The sequence below is a fragment of the Parasteatoda tepidariorum genome, chromosome 11 (assembly GCF_982258835.1).
Source record: "Parasteatoda tepidariorum strain Cologne lab strain chromosome 11, Ptep-v5.0, whole genome shotgun sequence".
Classification (NCBI taxonomy): Eukaryota; Metazoa; Arthropoda; class Arachnida; order Araneae; family Theridiidae; genus Parasteatoda; species Parasteatoda tepidariorum.
In genome coordinates this window covers 53,707,485-53,727,411 of record NC_141765.1, presented here as the reverse complement: position 1 = coordinate 53,727,411, position 19,927 = coordinate 53,707,485, and the positions used below count along the sequence as shown (strand labels likewise).

General features: G+C 31.1%; 1 protein-coding gene and 1 long non-coding RNA gene across 6 annotated transcripts in view; one reads left to right on the top strand and one right to left on the bottom strand.

Annotated features, from left to right (window-relative positions):
• Positions 1–15,120, top strand: part of LOC139427120 (uncharacterized) — a 70,104-nt gene extending 54,984 nt beyond the window's left edge. Inside the window, exon 3 of the long non-coding RNA XR_011638267.2 lies at positions 13,595–15,120. This is a non-coding gene — a long non-coding RNA (uncharacterized LOC139427120). The remainder of the gene's footprint in view (positions 1–13,594) is intronic.
• The window catches only part of LOC107448987 (uncharacterized), an 86,886-nt gene that overhangs the window by 17,178 nt on the left and 49,781 nt on the right, over positions 1–19,927 (bottom strand). For all 5 annotated transcript variants that reach the window (XM_016064374.5, XM_016064376.5, XM_071187814.2 and 2 more), the window contains 3 exons: positions 15,116–15,241; positions 4,822–4,962; positions 4,634–4,744 (listed from right to left, as the gene is read on the bottom strand). In XM_016064374.5, coding sequence (XP_015919860.1) covers positions 4,634–4,744; positions 4,822–4,962; positions 15,116–15,241 — 378 coding nt within the window. The remainder of the gene's footprint in view (positions 1–4,633; positions 4,745–4,821; positions 4,963–15,115; positions 15,242–19,927) is intronic.

The following is a 19,927-nucleotide window of genomic DNA, read 5'->3' as shown; positions in this document are numbered from 1 at the left end:
GCATTTTTTGTCGCCTACATTGATTTTTCTATTGCATGGCAGTATAGAAAGGATTATTTGTCTTTTGACAAGTTCAACTAATAAAAACTACTCCAATATGTGCTATACTATGAAATTTTGTCAAACGAAGTTATGAAGCCCTCAAATCTGCTGTGGCATATTTTTAAACATGAAGAATATTTGAAAAAGAGTATTGATTTCTTTTGAATTAAAGAACATCTTTTAAACAGAAAGAACAAGGTAAAAAAAGGTTGCAATAGTGTGCAATAACAAATGTTATGTAAGAGTTTCATTGGAAATCTCCCAGCTCATTTCAAAAGCTGGAAAACCTCATACTATTGATGAGGAATTAATGCTACCTTCAGAGCGAAAGAAAAGACTTATGCCTATTGCAATTGCTCGGCCATCACTTCATCTCATCTTTTGGTATGCATTGGTGCCTCTGTGAGGCAACTGATGAGTGATAGAGAGACTGTCTATGACTTGCTGATGCGACATGATCCTTTGGACTTGGTCTAGGGCTCTAGACCAAGGGCATAAGAAACAACAACATTAATGCTAGCAGCAAAGATAAGGGTTTCTGCTGTGATTAGTGAAAAAGCTGCAAAGGACTTTAGTTTAATTCTGCTATCAAATGACATAGTGCAAAAAAAAAAGAATTTATGCCACATCAAATGTAATGGTTTTGTCAAGTGAAAAAAGAAAAAAAAATATTAGAAAAGGTTCATCGCCTTATTGTCCCCTGCAGCTTGATGGAAGCACAGGTATTGCAAATAAATCAGTACTGCTGTTTCACCAGGTATTTGTGTAACAAAGATATAGTGGAGAACACATTACTCATTTCAAGTATAATTCATACTATGGCTGATGAAATGTTTAACATTTCAAATGAGTTTATAACTCCTCATAATGTAGACTGAACTAAATGTATAGCATAGCACAGATGAAGCTCGATCAGAGAGTGAAACATTTCAGGATTACAAGCTCATTTAAAGAAAATGTGCTTTTAGCTACATGGAACCATTGTTGCTTACTAAAGAATTCTCGGTTTCCAGCAAAATATCAGAAACAGACTCCAATCAAATTGGTTGCAATCGTGAACTTCATTAAAAGTAAACCACTTAATTTGAGACTTTTTAAGCAACTTCTTAAAAATACGGATAATGACCACTATCAACTTTAATTCCACTATGAAGAAAGATTGCTTTATACTGGTATATTTCTGTCTTGCTTCTGGGAACTAAGAGACACAATAAGACTAAGCAGAAGTTTTATTTAAATGACTGCCTGAATTTGACTAAACTGACTACTTAAACTAGTGTATCTATCAGACATTTTTGATCGCTTAAATATTGTGAATCTTCAGGAGGCACATAAGTTATTGCTGTTCAAGTTGAAGACAAAATCTAGTTAAAAAGTTGGAATTGCGACAACATTGTCTCATTTCAAAGAGAGATTATAAATTTGAAGCATTTTTCAATATAAAATATTATCTTAATTCTAATGAGAAGATCTCTGCTTATTACACAACATTTACTAAATTTAAAGCAGTTTCCGTGAATATTTTCCTGTCTCCAAAAGAAAAAAAACTGGATTAGAGATCCATTTGCAGTAGACGTGTGTGAACAGGATGGTTTCACCTCAATAGAAGAACAGATGATAGAAATTTCCACAGATAGAGCTTTGAGATGGCCCTTCAAAACTTTTGGGGATACTGACACAAATATTTTTCAGAGTTTTCCACGAAAGCTCTGATGCATTTATAAACTACTTAAGAAACAGTATGGAAAGCAAAGAACCAGAATTGAGACTGCATATTACATCTGATATAAGAGCACTTATAAAAGAAATGAAACACTATCTTTCTCATTAAAAGTTTTAATTAATAGAGTTAAGTACATTATTCAATTATATGAAATTGATATTTTGTAATATTTTTAATTAGATGTTTACCCTGTTCTTAGAGAAAAAAAAAAGTTTTTTTAAAAAAAAAAAGACTTAAGGTCTTGGGATTATTGAAGAACCTATGAATTAGGAATCAGGGAGGAATTTTCAAAATTTTACGGGTCCACAATGTCTGCGGATATTGAAAGTTTAAGAACCCCTGAAATAGTCAATTAACCACACAATAGCCATAGTTAATATAATACAATAGCACTGAGTTTCAAACAATTTTCTTTTAAGATCAAACATCATCCTTGCTGATTCTTACATAAAATGATCTCTTAAATCAAACTATGACTACATTTCCCCTCTTCAATAGCCGTTTTCTTGAAAAAATTCTCTCCTGGTTATCACTGAGCATTAAGAAAAAAAAAGCAAAAAAAAATTTCGTTTTTATTTTTAACTCAAGAGGAAAAAATGCATTTTCTTGCAACAACTGTTAGCACATTAGAACTTTTCAGTTCTATGGTCCACCAGATGAAATTTAATAAAAACGATTTTCATCGATTCAGCAGCAGCTGAATCGATGAAAATCAGCTGCTGCTTAGCCCCGGTTAGCAGCTAGGACGTAGTTTGAATTTTCTGTTCATGTTTGAAAATCTTAAATAAATATAATTATTTTATTTCAACGACTTAATTCTGAAAAGAAAGAAAAAAAAAAAAAAACTTTTAGAGAATCAGAGTTTTTGATAAAAAGGCTGAAATTCGAGCGACGAAAGCGAAAATCCACTAATAAAGCGGAAAAATCTCATCCCTGTCATAAAGGTCAACCAGTTTTATCCCAAGAAAATGATTTTTAGAGAAACTTCAGAGGGAGGAATGAGGACTTCAATACTTTCGCTCAGCGGAAAATTCCTCATAAAATATTTTAACTTGTGCAACAAAAAATATTTCGCCGAAATTAGAGGAAAAATCTGAAGAAAAAAAAAAGCGGAAATCCGCGAAAGAATCACATCTCTGTTAATTACAAAAATCAACATTTCAATCAGGGGAGAATTTTTTATTACTTAATAGGAAAAAAAAAGTTAAGTTCATTATTATTAATTAAAAAATGCTATTATATATTGCTAAATAAAAAAATATTTCGATTAAAAATAATTATATTTATTCTTAATTTTAGATTTTTAAAAATACCTTGGTTTTCACACAATTTATTTTCCCTGAATGTAAGTTTTTAAGAAACTAAAAACCTACCCATACATAAATTTATTACTTTAAATTAAGTAGAAAATATAAGTTATAAAATGCTATATACCCTATAATGCTAAGAAAATACAATCCGTACTTTCCACTTTTTTTTTTAAAGATATTGCACTCGTCAATTATACTACAGCTTTATGTTACAGTACAGAACCCGTTATCCGGAAATCAGAAAACCGGAAAACCAAAAAACTGGAACGAAATTCAATGAATTTTCCCGCCATTTAAAAAAAAAAAATTTCCTCATAACATTTTAGGATTTTTCTTTCTTTTTTGAAAGATATTTCCCTTACCATCATTTTGGAAATAATCAACAGTGTATTACTTCATTGCTTTTTCTTCTTTTTAAGATTATTTTCAAATATTTGTTCTTTTTTTTTTTTTTTTTTTTTTAGTAGGGTTTAACAATAAAAAAAACGGCTTTTTGTAGCGATTCAGAAAACCGTAAAAATCAGTTATCCGGAATAGAGATGGTCCCGATCGTTCCGGATAATCGGTTCCCTACTGTAGAACCAAAAAGCATCAAGAAAACAAAAATTTAACCTAAAATTAAAAATGGCTAGAGAAAAGGGCTTTTAAGTTGGACAAACTCAGGGTTCATACAGAGATCAGAAGAAGAAATCTAAGGAGTATCCAAGGAGTCCAAAATTTAAAAACTTTATGTAAAAGAAATGAAAACTAGACAGTTTTTTTTTAAAATTAAAAAGCAGTTATTATAAAGAACTTGCAAAAATTTATATTTTGCATAAGATATATTTTTTTAGCCCTTTTGAAATAAATTTTGATTTTGTTAAACTTCATCAAGAAAAATAAAGGTATCACTTTGACACATAAATATATTTTGCAGTTTCAAATATTTTAATGAATTTTGTTAAAGTACATAGTACAGATGTTAAAGATTAACATAAAAAGCTACCAATCTTATTTTTTTAAATTAGAATACACAAAAAAAAATCTAAGGCATTTAAAAAGAAAAAAAAATTATCACGGTAAATTATTAAGTTTGCTTGTACCATGTAAAATTAAAATTATTTGCTGTTATTTTTTTCTTCTAATTCTTGCAATTTAATTTTTTCTTTTGGTTTAAAGTTTTCTTCTTAAACTATTAGATCTTGACAGCTAAGTCATATCATTTCGTTCCCCTGCTTGGACAGCAAATTCATCAGCGGACTTAGTATGTTCATCTATACAACACAATAATCTAAGGAGTTTCTAAGGACTAATTTGGAAATCTAAGTAGTTACAAGTACTCCTTGGAGACCTTTTTATTTCCAAGGAGTTCCTAAGGAGTATAAGGAGTCTGTACAAACCCTGCTTGACGCAAATTAAAACAGCCCGAAATATGCAATTTTAAGAGGTTTTGCTAAACAAGCCACAAAAATAACACAATTCTTAAAATTTATGAATTGTATACAATTATAAAATTTTGGAAATTCTATTAATAATTTAAAAAGAAACTTTGAAATAAATAAAATCAAGAAAACCATACATTTTTTGAGATATCCGGATCTTTAGTGCAGTAGAATATAACATCTGATGATGAAATAATTCTAGCAGGAGTATTTGTTCTCCTAGCACCAGCCTTTGAAAGAGCATTAAACTGCAAAAATCAAAATATACAGCAGTTATTTAAAATGATTTGTATAAATTTCAAGTAAAAAAAAAACTGATTCTTACTTTACTGGCATCTTTACTCCACACATTTACAGCATGTTTATGCTTTATCAAAGGGTGGATAATGCTTTGGCTCAATTCCTTTAAGCCAATGAACCCATATTTTAGATTGCATTTTTCACAATTATGCTTAGGAACTGGAATCTATAATACAAAAAAAAAAAAAAAAAAATTATATGAAATTAATAATTATGGGGAAAGAAAACATCTTGTTCTAATTTTAAAGATGATATAAAATAAACATCGATTTAAAAACATAAAATGTTTTGCAAGCAACATGAAAATATACGTTATTTATTTAAAAATTTAATGCTTAATCTTAAAAAAAAAAGAGAAAAATCACAAGATGCTATTTCCTAAAAATACAACAAATAAGAACGTAAAAGTAGTATCAAATTTACAACATACAGATTGTTTTGTAAAGACTGGCTTAACATAAATCCTTAAAATATCTATATACTCTATACAACTAAGAAAATAAAATTTGGAACCACAATAAATTTTTCTAATGTTATTTCCAATGATAACAGCTAAAAGGCAGAAGATTAGAGGGAATTTGAAAATACCACGAGTTTACTGGATTAAAAGGTGTGTCTACTTTATGTTAATTGAAAGAAATAACAGGGGCATGTCAAAACCTTGTTTCTTAAACATAACTAAAATATCTGTCTGGAAAATAAAGGTTAATGTATTTACCACAGGACTTTCAATTAGTTCAAATAAATTAAAGAGGTAGTACAATTTGCTCGAATTGTATTTGTTCCAAGCTGATGTTAGGTATAAAACAATTTCTTCCTCTGGCAAAAAATAAAATAAAATAAGGCAAAAAAATAACTACATTTTTTAAACACTAATACTTTAAGAATAGATCAAATTTATTTTCTAATCAATTACTAATTGTAATGGTAGAAAAAATACTACTTAATTCATTAATTTAAAATTGTTGTTTGTTATTTCTTATTTTTAAACTGTCTTATATGTTTTATTTGAAACTTGTATTCTTTTTCTAAATAAAACATGGCCCTAGAAAAATTTCTATAAATGTAATTCTTAACATTGCAGTTTTTTTGTTCCTGCAAATGAGAAAATTGATCAATATGAAAAACAAATTAAATTCAAAGTAATATATTTGATCAATCGCAAACTAATACAGTACAGAACCCGTTATCCGGAAATCAGAAAACCGGAAAACCGGAACAAAACTCGATAAATTGATAAATTTTCCCGCCATTTAAAAAAAAAAAAAAATTTTTTTTCCTCATAAGATTTTAGAATTTTTCGTTCGTTTTTGAAAGATGTTTACCTTACCATCATTTTGGAAATAATCATTAGTGTATTACTTCATCTTTTTTTCTTCTTTTTAAGATTATTTCCAATTTCTTTTTTTTTTTTTAGTTGGGTTTAACAATAAAAAAAAACGGCCTTTTGTAGCGATTCAGAAAACCGGAAAAATCAGTTATCCAGAATATCGATGGTACCGATCGTTCTGGATAATCGGTTCCCTACTGTAATAGCTTTAAAAAATGAATTGTAGCTAGTGCAGGGGCAGTATTAAAAGGGTGTTTAATTCATGAAAAATAATTAAAACTGAATTAGAGAGAAAACATTTTTTAAATGACCTCAGCTTCTTTTGCTAATTATGGGCTCCGTAATTTCTTCAAATTTTTATTCAACTAACTTAAAAATTGAACAGGATGTCTATTAAAATTTTAGTTCACTTAGCAGTTAGTTTTTTCTAAAATTGGTTTTAACAAATTAGCAACATATTGAATGAAAAATGTCTTTAGAAAAAATCTAAAAAACCATAAACACAATAAAAAAACATCTAAGTGCAATAAAGATTTCCTTTTTCAAAGTAGATGGCTGCACTCTTTTAAAAATTTTTTTTGCTCATTGAATATTTTTGTTTCGTTGTTCAAGATTTTCAAATAGGTGTCAGCACTTGATTTATTTATATTTTCTTACTGATTCGGCAATTTATATTTTAGTTTGATTTGCAGACGTGCCAACCTAGCAAAATTAACATTCAGGAGTTTCCTTAACAAGAATTCAGGAGATTTCAGGAGGGATAAAAAAAGGCGCACGGTATGCAATATTTGACACTTCTAAGGAATTTTAAGTAAAAAATTTATTAAATATAAGAATGCAAGAAATTTTACACACTAATAGAGCACAAATTGTGGAAAAATATTAAATAGAAATAAAATAATTAAACACAGATTTAGAAACAAAATTATATTAGGTAGATACTCTTTATTTAAAAAATAAATACCATTTCCTTAATAAAACATTATTCAAAAACCCTTGACACTGTAATAAAAATGAACAAAAACTTATAAAACATTTACAAATTGAAGAACTATTTTATTTTAAAAAACCAATTCAATACTAATGTATAATAATACTAATGTCTGTACAATAGAGAATCAATTATCCGGGATGCTCGGGACCATCGCCATCCCGGATGTCTTAATTTCCCGGTTTTCTGGATTGACCAAAAAGTGTTGTTAATCGATATTTTATCGAGCCCAAATTACAAGGAAAAAGTGTAAACACATTTTAAAGTAAGAGAGAAAAAAAGAGCACCCCTAAATCGAAAAAGGAAAAAAATTGTAGAAAAATAACATTTAAAAGAATAAAAAAATTTGCAAGTTTAGACAAGAAAAACAAGCTTAAAAGGAAAACTTATTAATCTAAATAAAAACAACACTTGAAAATTATCGAACCGAAACGATAGTTAAAAAACGGCACTAGCATAAATATTAAAACCTGGAATAAGGCAAGATCAATTGAATTTATAAAAAAAAAAAAAAAACCCCAATGATAAAATTTAGGAATAAAAATAATTTATTGAGTGCGAAATTTATCAGGAAAAGGAAAAAAAAAATCAAACGTAGTGGAATCAGAAAAACAAAACTGCAATCTACTTCATAAATTGTATGTTTAAATTTATAAACAATTTTCCTTTTATTTTTTTTTTTTTATAAAAACACTACTTTTAATTAAAGCAGGTGCGATTCTACATCAAGAAAAACTTGCGAATGGTACCGCACTTCCAAAGAATCAGAATTTATTCAAAAGGAAAATTTTTTTATTTTTTATTAATCAATGTCAAATAGATAAATATATTTTTCTCTTTCATCTTCTGTTTACTGATATGCATGTGCAATGCATTTTCCCCACCCCCTCGTAAATCAAACAGAACACGAAATCAGCATGCCACTCCTCTGAGTTCGATTGACGGCCTAAAGGAGAAAATAAAGATCTAAAATCGTCGCGGAAGAAATGACGTTTCTCTGGGTAAACGGGGGAAAAAATTCTCCCCTTTGTCACATTTTCCTCTACTCAACTTCAAGGATGAGTCCAATTTCTACTTTTTTTTTCCATATCGTTTTAGTTCAAAATGGCGGGAGAAACGAGCGAAACTTTTTCCCGGATTATCTGGATACCGCATAAATGGTTCTCTACTGTATGCATAAAAAAAGAGTTGCAGATTTAGCTCTTCGCAATTAAGTCTTGCTAAAGTCATTGGTACATGATTTTTTGAAATTGGTTGCATACTTCCGTTTCGACTTAGACATCCTTGAAAGAAAAAATTTAATATACGAAGACTAAGCGAATAATGGATATCACGTTGCTAGTTTACAAGTTTGTTGCCAACCGAGTTTCCCCACTCCTGTACGGACGTCACTCGATATCGTCATGTGACGTCATCGCATTCAACTCCACACGAAGATTCCTACGAATCCCAGTGTAAGGGGGCGGGTGAAATAGGAGTGTAAAAGAGGGGTAACGTTGAAGAGGAGGGAAAAATAAAGCAAGTGCAGCTACGCCTCAGGCAGATGGTAGTTCGATAAGAGGGGATGGAATTCACCCTGAAAGAAAAACAAAACTTCCGCAATCGCGGAAAAATTAGGTAATTGTGAGTTTGGCCGTTGATTGCAGTAAAATTCGGGAGTTTTTTTAATCAATTCTGGAGGGCGGGAGAATAACTCAAAATTCGGGAGACTCCCGCAAAATGCGGGAGAGTTGGCACGTCTGGATTTGGTTAATCTAACTGTTACTATGTTTATTTTTAAGTAGGCGTTTCATTTTTAAGTGTTACCATGTGTACTTTTAAGTAATGCTTGCTGGTTCATTATTTTTCTGTGCTTTTCAATTCTGGTAATGATTTTCTTTTATTTGTCTATCCATTATGGGGCCTTGGGGGGCATTGTCAGTCTTGGTTTTTTCACTGATAACAGAAAGGCTCCCGTGTGTTTGCTGACAGTGTGTCCCCTGAAGAAGTGCTGTCTTACAAACAAACATATCTTTTATTTTATTGCTTTTTATTATTTTTTCTGCCTTTATTGTTTGTTTGAATATCTAAATTAAGCGCATATTCGCCTTTTATTACTTCATCTTACAAAAGAATTTTTATAAAATAAATTTGCAACTTTGATGAGATATTTCGCTGGCCAGGTGGGCGAGCGGTTAGCGTGTCTGACCGTGCAGCCAATGGCAGCGGTTTCGAATCCCGCTCTGGGCATGGATGTTTCTCTCTATTGTTGTCCTATGTTGTGTGATTGTGGCCCACCCTATGAATGGGTATTTGTGGCAGTGTGGCATGGGTAATGTTGCTCGCCTACGTGACTTAGGTTCACAGGTGCCCGCTGGGTAACGCTAAACGAGCAACACTTCTGGCATCTTCCCAGGTGAAGAACGAAAGTTGAGTACCTGGCGTTAGAGGGGGAAAAAATTGGATATTTTCATCTTTTTTGTTGAAGTGCTGAGAGATGTCATTTCAGCATGATAGTCAGCTTTCTCATGTTCAATTTATTGACCAATAAACAAATTATAGGTTCAGATTTTTGGAGAAATTTTATTTGGCTTTCAGATATGCCATCAAAAACTTTCTTAAGAAAAAATTGTATTTATTGGAAAAAATTTGGAACCGAAATGAGACTTACTGATCAGTACCTCATAAAGCATAAATGTATGCTTCCTTTAATACTTCCAGGTAAAAACCTTATTGCCCACTCTCAAAGTCAAATAAATAGGTATAATTGTATAAGTGGTTCTCAAACTTTCTGAAATTAGGGCACATTTAATACACAAATGTACAAAACACTGTACACAAATTTGCAAAATATGTTAATGTCAAATAAAATAAAAAAAGAATTTGAAATTTTTGCATGTATGCTAATATAACATTATACATGGTATTATAAATTGAGTAAAGGTATAAATAAAATTATGGAAGTTTTATCTAGCAAAAAAACAATCAATAGAAGACTTATGATAGCTTTATGAAGAGCTTGCACAGTTAACAATCACAGGGTTCCTACACTATTTTGAGGAAACAATATCCTGACTTTTGCAGGTTTTTCCTGACCTTTTACAATAAAATTCCTGACCCGCCGTTTCCCACTCCAACAAAACTTTTAACATTGCAGTTTCAATTAGTAATAATCTGCTACTTAGTCATAAGTATCATATATTGAATAGGATAAACACTTATATATTAAAGTGGAATTGCATAATAGCACTTTATATCCCAAATTATATTTTCAGAAAACTTGTGAAACATATTTTTAATTATCATGATTAGATCAGACTTTTAGTGTGTTTTTGTAGTTAGATACGAAAACAATTTAAATAAAAAGATAAAGAAAATCTGTTATGGAAAATTATGGAAATATTATTTTATTTATTGTTAAGTGGAACCAAATGCATGAGTGTCATCAGGATATAAACGGTTTATCAAATCTGCGAGATATGTATAAGTATCCTCAAATAATATTTACTTTTAAAACATACTAGAACATTTGTTATATTAAATTATTAATTTTTAAAAATCAACAATTCACTTCAAACTGACTTTTCTTTCAAAAGATAATATTGAAATATAAAGGGGAAAAAAGTCAAGAAAAGTTAATTATATACAAATAAAAATTCAGTTTGAAAAATTGTGCAACTTGTGAGAAAAATAAAATCAAAAATATCTTTCTTTTTTCAGTATTTTTAAATTTATTTCTGTAATACTGTAAGCTTCCGAAGGAACTCAGGGGCTCCTATGTTATATAATATTTCTCAACATATTTTGTTGTTTGACAGTTTCTGAATCAAGAACATCCAGTTCTGTTGCAGCAGTTTTCGTCAATTTAGATTTTCTTAATTTCAAATCATCTATCTTTTCTTTTATTGGTTTTCTAGAAATTTCAGTTTTTTATTCTCTTCGTTTTTCTTTGGCTTCTAATGCATGTTTCCATCTTGTTCTAGATCCTTTTACAGCATCTAGCATTTTCTCATTAATGTCTATGTTTTTTATTCCATTTATAAATGAGACATAATCATTAAAGCCCGGAATTTCAGGCAATAAAAAATGCAAAAATAGGCAGGCAAAAAGGCATTTAAAAGGCTTGAAATAGGCACTTAAAAAAGGCACTTAAAATTGGAGCAAAATGTTAGTTGGTAATGCCTAAAAGCCCATATAGGTATCCAAGGTATAAAAAAAGTTGCTAGAAGTATCCGGTATACCTATTCATTTTACTCGACTGTCGTAGCAATAGTACAAAAGAAGTGGACATAATTGCACACAAAAAAAAACCCTCAACTGCGTAAGTGTGAAATAAAAATTGAAAACTCATACTTACAATAATATTGTATGCAAATTTATTCTGATGATTGGTTGTAGCTGCACATCACAACTAGATGCTTTTTCGAATTTTCAAAAGAGAAATTTTGTCTCCTGTCAGTCAATATAGTTTTAAACAAAGAGAAGGATCTTTCTACTTCGACAGAGGTTATGGGCGCATACCTAAAACAACTTACCATGGTAGGAGATATTGCAAGTTCAACTGTAGTATCACCCGAAAGTACTTTTGCAATGTCCTTGATGCATTCAAAGTCTGTATTTGCAGAGATGACGCTTTCACATTTCTTCCTTATTCTGTCAACAGCTGGTTCAGGCACAGACATTAGTTCTCCAATAGTATTGTCGAAAATGCTTAGTGACTCGGACAAAGACATATTTCTTTTTTCCATGTGTTCAATAGCTCCAGGGAGCTTCCCAAAATAAGTTGAAATAAAAGTCAGTTCATTTTTTATTTTAGAACTGCCATGCAGACTTTTACTTTTTCTTATGGATATTGCCTCTTCATCCGAAAAGCTGGTAAGGACTCGAGTAACTTCCTCAAAATTTGTGCAGTAGTATGAGACTGCTGAAATCCATGTTCCCCATCTCGTAAGCATCGGTTTATGTTATGTTGTTAATTTACGTCGCACTAGAGCTGCACAATGGGCTATTGGCGACGGTCTGGGAAACATTTCGGAGGATGATCCGAAGACATGCCATCACAATTTTGATCGTCTGCGGAGGGGATGGCACCTCCGCTTCCGTAGCCCGACGACCTGCGCGCGAAGTCGAGCACTTTACGGTAGCACAGTTTAACGAGGACCAATACCGTACACCCTCGGTCCCTACTCAGACTGATCAAAATGGTCACCCACTCGCACACTGACCGTAGTCAGTGATGCTTGACTTCGGTGATCTGCTGGGAACACTGCGGGACTAAGCATCGGTTTAGGAGGTAATTGAATGTCTGGTGCAATTTCTTTGAACACTTGAACTCTTGAAGGGGCTTTTACAAATACTTTTTTCACACTAGAAACAAGCGAGTCTACCTCAGGATAGAGACCTCTTACTTCCTCTGCTATCCTGTGCAATGCATGAGCAAAGCACGTTAGATGGATCATATTAGGAAATAAAATTTTTAAGGCATTTCCAGCTTTAAGTGTATTCTGTATTCTATTCTCTATTCAAACAACACTGTCAATCTCATGGACAGAAAAATGTCTTTCACCTGCCTTGCTCACTCAAGCAAGAGTACCCTATCAGCTCAGATGAATAGCCATTGTACAGTGCGAGGGGTGACCACTGCCTCAGAGGGAGGGAGTTGTCCCAAAAGGAATAAAGTCCTAATCTCTATAAATGCATTACAATACGTCGGATGACAGTCAACCATTTCTGTACTTCAAAATTTATGCTCGGTCAAAAGCACAAAAAGCTTTGCAGAAAAATTTTAAATTAGACAGAAATAGGCATTTATGAACAAAAGGAAAGAAAAAGGCATTTTCAGAAGAAAACGTTTAAAAAAGGCAGAAAAGGGCATTTATGGCATTTTGCCTGAACTTCCGGGCTCTAATAATCATACACACGTCTTTGTGAAATAATAGATTCTTCATTGAGGTTTTCAACCAATAAGCTTTTATTGATTGAAAAAACCCATTCGACTGTTGCGTTACCATGAGAGAGGATAGAACAATTTTTATAACCTCCCACAAATTTTCAAATTTTTTTTCTCCGTTCAAATATTTCGTAAAAAATTTATCTAATCTCTGTTGCTGTGGATTAAACTTGAAGAAACTCTTTTGCTCTTCTTTTTTTTTTTGGCAGCATCGCAAAACAGTAAAAATTCCTTTTTTGCTTTTTCTGCTGTTGTTTCAGCTACCCAGTTATTAACATGGCGAATTTCCAGACAGGTATTCATCCTTTGTTGAGCAAAGGATGGATGTTGAATGATCAATTCTGGAACTAAACTTGAAATGCCACGAGTCATACTATACAACAATGGACTTTTTTCTAACTTGAAATATCGCTTTTCTTTCTCACTAATTTTTTTTATCATGTTCAGATATTTACTTGCTGCAAAACCTATATTCACATTATTAACACTTAATAGATTATCATTGCTTGTTAAGTCAATACTTGCTATTTTTTTTTTTTTTTTTGCAGTTGCAGCATTGTCTATAACCGACTTTTTTACACAACGCACAAAAGATTATGTGTTAGTTATGCTGGAATATAAGAATGGACTGAGAGGTTTGGAGGTCTGAAAATTTAAAAGAAAAGGTTGAAATTCTTCAGAAATTAGCTTAAAGAATGCTAATTTTAGTAGCATTATTGGATCCTTAACACAGTCTTCTACATTTTTTTATTGAGATTCCGGCTAGCTGAGAATTTTTTTTCTCTTCTATGTACCTTTTAATGTTGTCAAAAATTAATATGGCATGCTCCACACAAGGAAGATATTCAAGCCACCTGATTTGGCAGAACTTTTTTGGAAAAATGTTGCTACCAGATATGTCAGTATACTCTGCTCGTCTAACAGGACTATCTTTGGAAATATAGTATATTCCTCTCAGAAACTGGGTCACCTTCCATCCTATTTTATTGTGACTTATTTGAAATGCACCATGGATAACGTGAAGGCAACATGATCCAATATTCACCATCTTAGAAGCATCTTCATTTAATTCAATGCATGATTTTAAAAGTGTCAAAAACTTCCAATTCACAGCAAGACCATCCATGCTTACTTGCAATATTTTCTCAAGTGGAAGTGGATTAATACAGGCTTTAAAAATTTCCAGCATATTCTCTACAGTAGACTTTTGAAGAAATGCAGAATTCAAATATCGGGTGCAAACTTGTTGTTTCGAATCACACCAAAAATGAATGTGCAGATCCATTTGTCCCTTTTGTGCAATTTTATTCAGTGCTTCGTCAAAACAAATAACAAATACTTTACATATTGAAAGCTCTGCTGTTTTTGCAGATTAAAAATTCAATTAATCATTTTATTTCAGAAGAAAATTCAACTTAAATTAAACGTATCTTGAAAAATACTGAAAAAAGTAAATATTGGTTAAGACAAATGTTCCATGTGCAAGAAAGAGGAAATTTTCTCAACTGTTGTCTGTAAACCAGTTATTCACACAAAGAGCAATAAACCTAGCAACCCTATCAAAAATTCCTTATCATTGGATAAACAAGAGGAAAATTGCTAACAGGACAGGTTCTACCAGGGAAAGAGGAATGTTCTTATGAGGAAATTACATATTTTGAAATACAGAATTTTTCATTAAAACTTTATTTTTGCCTGTCAGTCTTTGAATGAACTATAGTTTTTTTTTTATTTTCCTAACTTTATGAATTTGTAAGAAAAATCCTGACTTTTTCCTGACTTTATGAATATGTAAGAAAAATCCTGACTTTTTCCTGACTTATTAGCTTAATTTTAGAATATCCTGACTTTTGCAGGTTTTCCTGACCGTGTAGGAACCCTGAATCAGCAGTACACAAAGATAATCAGTCTCCTGTTTACAAAATATGCTCAATAATGATGTCTCCCACTGTTTGTTATCATGAAATAGAGAAAACTCTCTAAATAAAATTTTTATAAAATTGTAAAACCACACAAAATTTTCAGTCATAATTTAGATGAAAGATCAACACATGTCTAATAATACTCACATCATAACCAGGTGGTGCTGGAATGCTTAAATGCTGAAATGGAGAGGTGCATAATATCTCTGGAGGCATGGTGTCAATTTCAGGAGTCGTTACGCGGGCCTTTTTTGATTTAGAAGGTTTCTCATCCTATAATGAACATTATCATTTTAAAATTTATTAAACAGGTAGAAAGCTGAAAATATGAACAGAAGATGTGCATCAGAATGCATTCAAAATTTTCCCTTATCTAATTTATGACAAACCAGATTTTCAGTTTATATTTTCACAAAACAAGCAAAAATTTATATTTTTGTATAATTCTACATTAATTTTGTATCGAAATACTTTGCAGAAATTTATTACAATTCTGAGACATATTATTAGACTTATGTTAGTTAATGTATTACAAACTACTTAATTGCAAGAAAATAAGACATCTTAATGCCTAACCCTACAGCAACTTTTCAGAAATGAGGCAGCCCAAGAGGGTACTAAAACCTCTACTCATTTGTATTTTTCCCCACTATAATTGATCATTTTGCTTCGATTTTTTTAATTGCGTACTTATATCAGCATTTTACTTAAGTAAAATTTCGTTTTATTTTGAGAACACTTTCTATGTACACTAATTTTTATAGCAATGAGTGCATATAAGGAAGAGTCTAGTACTCTAGTACATACACTTCAGAATTTTTTTTTCGAAGTTTGGAAAATAATCAAAGGTAGAACACTGTTTTACATCTTAAATCAATAGATATTACTTCTTGGACAACAGTCATTTTGAGTTCTTTTCCATTAAAATAAATAGTTGATAGAATTTGAATATTCATGTAATAAAAACTTATTTCTCATGTATCCCTCAAAAGTTCATTTAAAACATTATACTAAAGAATATTACATTGGAATATTTCAAAAATGTATAAGTTTTCTAAGAACATAACGATATTTAGATAATGAGAGTTGTAGCCCACATGCCTCGGATCTGTTCAAGGTGCAACAAGCATACACTTTTTTTAAAATTTTATCAAATTTAACAAATAAATTTGTTTTGAAAAATTGGTATTTTAGTTTAAGAAAATGAAAATTTGATATTTGGGTGATTCTCTGAAAACATGACAATTTGAACCAAAAAATTTCTTCAAATTTAAAGTCTTCAAAATAATCAAAAAATTTTTATTGTATACTAATTCAGTTACATTTATTAATATCTTACAGACAGCAGTGTAATTTATTGACATTTGCTCAAGAAAAAAAAATAAAATAGAAATTCACCAAATCTTGAATGCCAGGAAAATGACATATTAGCTTAGAAGTTTAAAAAACAGTCAGTTTAAGCTAATAGTAAGTAACTCTACTTAAGCCTTTATGTTAGATGGACCATAAGTTGCTCAAATTAAATTTTTTTTATCCACTGTAGAAACAAATGAAAAATGTTTTTATTGCTGATACGTACAGAATAAAATTGTGTATGATAATCAATCATTAAATAAATAAATAACTTTGAATATTACAATCATACATAAACTTGGTATTAGGTTAATATTTGCTTTCCCTCTTTACAGTATGCCAATTGCCAGACCATACAGTAGATTGGAAAGGGTTGAATAGGGGGTAACAATTTTATTTTTTGCATATTTCATCATATCTTGAGAACTTTTTAAGCATAGCTTGCACACAATAACATTTATTTGACCAAAGACAATTCCATGCTAAAAATAATTATTATATTCATTTATTACAATTTTACATTCATTCATTACAATTTTTTATGTGGAATTATCTTTGGATAAATGAATTTTAAAACTGGATGCATAAATGTTTTGATTCCCATAAAAATTTTTGAAATAAAACAAAGTAAATGAAGGAGTTGAATGTTTTGACCACTTCCCTGCCTGAACTAAGTTTTCTAAATTGCAGCTACCCTCCATATTTTGACTGTCACTAATCCTAATATATATGTATAAATGTTTATTTTGAGAAAGTACGTTTTTGTTTCTGATTTCATAACTTAGAATATTGTCTGTTCACTAATTATTTAGCACATTTAAGTTTAGGCTCTTAAAACTAAGTGTTAGTCTGTTTCCACAGCAATTATCCTTGAAAATAGTTATTTTTGTAATGTTGTTCTTGTAATTGTTGCCTCTGAACTAGGAATTTCAGATGGGAGTGTTCACTGCATTCTTAATGATGATTTGAACATGCATCGTGTTAGTTTGCACATATCTCCAAAACTGTTATCACCTGAACAGAAAGAAGTTTGAGCGAAAAGAATAACAGGGATTTTATTGACATGGCTGATGAAGCTGACAGCTTCTTGCAGAAAATCTTAAGAGGTAATAAGACATGGTGCTTTTTCTACGACCCTCAGACAAAACGTTAGTCAATTGAATGGAAAGCAAACACATCACCAAGATAGGAAAAATCTCGATCTGCCGAAAGCTGGGGGACAGTGGTGCTGGAGGCGCTTTACGATTACGAGGGCATCATTCACTACGGATTTATTCCTGAAGACCAAACTATCAATAAAGAACTTTACTTGGAGATCCTTAAACAACTACAAGATACAATCAGACGAAAACCTGAAAAATGGGCTAAAAATTTATTTTACTTGACAATGCTCTCCCACATCGCTCTTTGATCATGAAAAAGTATCCTGCCAGACACAGTATTACTACTCTGGAACACCCTCTTTTAATTTCTCGACTTAGCACCAGTGAATTTTTACTTGTTTTCACTGCTGAAAATGAAATTGAAGAGACACCATTTTGTGGATTCAAATGAGATGATTGCAAATGCGACAAAGCAACTCAAGGACCTCTCAAAAAGTGGATTCTAGGAGTGTTTTGCACAGTTATACCAATGCTGGAAGAAGTGCGTGGATGCAAAGGAAAGTACTTTGAAGGCTCTTAAAATAAAATAATTTTATTTTTTAATAATTTATATTTGACCTATTATGGGAACTTCTTGACTCTACAACGTATTTACAAGAAAGTCAAAACTTAATTTCTTAGGCCTTTTTTCGAACCTTTTACTTAATTCATTTACAATTTACTAATTCAACTACTGCTTCAAAAACTAAACAATATTTCTTTTTTTAAAAACTATCATGAAAAGAAAATGAACTAAAGGTAGGTTTTTTTAAGTTTAAGGTAAATAAATTAATTTTGATTCTAGAAACAGAAAGCAATTATTAATTAACTACTGGAAATGAATGCCTGATTAAAAAAAAATATTTAAAAAACTGAAAACCGAAATAGTAATCCTAAAATTTTACTAATGGAGAACATTTTAAAAATACAAGGATGATTGAGACTTTATAAAAATCTGGGATGGCAAGCTTCTTCCTTAGTGTAAAAAACCACCGGGGAAAAAATAGGTTTCCAAAATAGGTAACAAATGGACGAACTTTTAAAAAACAAAATATGAATTTCAATGTTTTTTGTATACAAAACTAGTTTGACATGGATCTCATACATGGCATAGACATAGCTGCCAACCTCTAGTTATAAAAATGCAGAAGATAGACAAAAAAAATGCAGAAGAAGTGCCTAAAAATGCAGAAGATTCGCAAGCACATACTAATTACCAATAAATTTATAAAAGAAGCGGATTTTAATTATTTTAATTATTTATTTATAAAGCCACTTAATATTAGCAAAAAAAAGCAATACTCATCTTTTTTTAAAACAAAAAAGGAAATATCTTTTAAAAAAACTTTTGACCAGCTACTTGATGGTACAATATTCGATTAAAAATGTAGTTACGGCCCTGCCAAACGCTGTTACAAGAGGAACAGCGACGTCTGACTTAAAGAAAATACTGGCTATCAGGCAGATGGGTATAATGCAGAAGATCTTATCTTCTGCGCATAAAAGAGGAAAAAATAGCTAAAATAAGTAAAAATGCAGAAAGCTTCTGCAAAATGCAGAAGGGTTGGCAGCTATGCATAGATTGTGCATTAAAAGTGTGGCGTGATGTGGGACTCTTTAATTCACAGAGAGGAAGCGGATCGGCAGAATTATGCCAATTAACTATTAAAACTATACATAGAAAATAAAACGGAAGTTATATAACATTAAAATATTGGATAGTTTAGTACTGAGGATGTTAATGCAATGGATTTATAATATTAAAAAAAAGTAAATATCATGTGAAAACAAAACCATTGTACACAATTGAAGATTATTAGAGAAAAATTCTGCTAATTACGATACATCTCCACCATTGAAGGTTATAAGAGTAACAAATAAAAGCCTGGCAAGTGGAGACAGATTGCATTGCAACAACCATAACCGGGAAAACTCACTTTTCCCCCCGTTATACTTTAATTTCCTTTTCCCCCATTTTCCTTCGCTATTATAAAATAAAATTGCGAATCAGAAAGAGCAAAAAAGTGCCAAAAAACTCAGATCTGATTATACCACAATATATGAAGCAATAGTTTCTTAAACCTTCAAAAATTCACCTCTTCTTTAAAAAATAATTTCTTTTCAATGCTTTTTTGCTTAAAAAAGTTGCCAGTCACTCAAGGTAAAAAAAAAGTCTCAAATAGTTGCCAGTGGCAAACCTAAGGACGTTTACTTTTTTAGCGCACTGTACAATATTCTCCCCATTTCAGGAAAATAATGAAAATTTTTAAAACCCTCTGAGCTTTATTCCTGGCTTTTCTCCAGCTTGAAATTGGTGGTTTTCCTACATGATAAAACCAGCTTTCACAATGATAGTTAGGAGTGTGTAGTAAAGCAAGTAAATTTCAGTACAATTTTGCCCAGGAGCTCAACACTTGGAGGATTAACACAGACACGATTTAAAGAAAATAGAATCCTCAAGGGC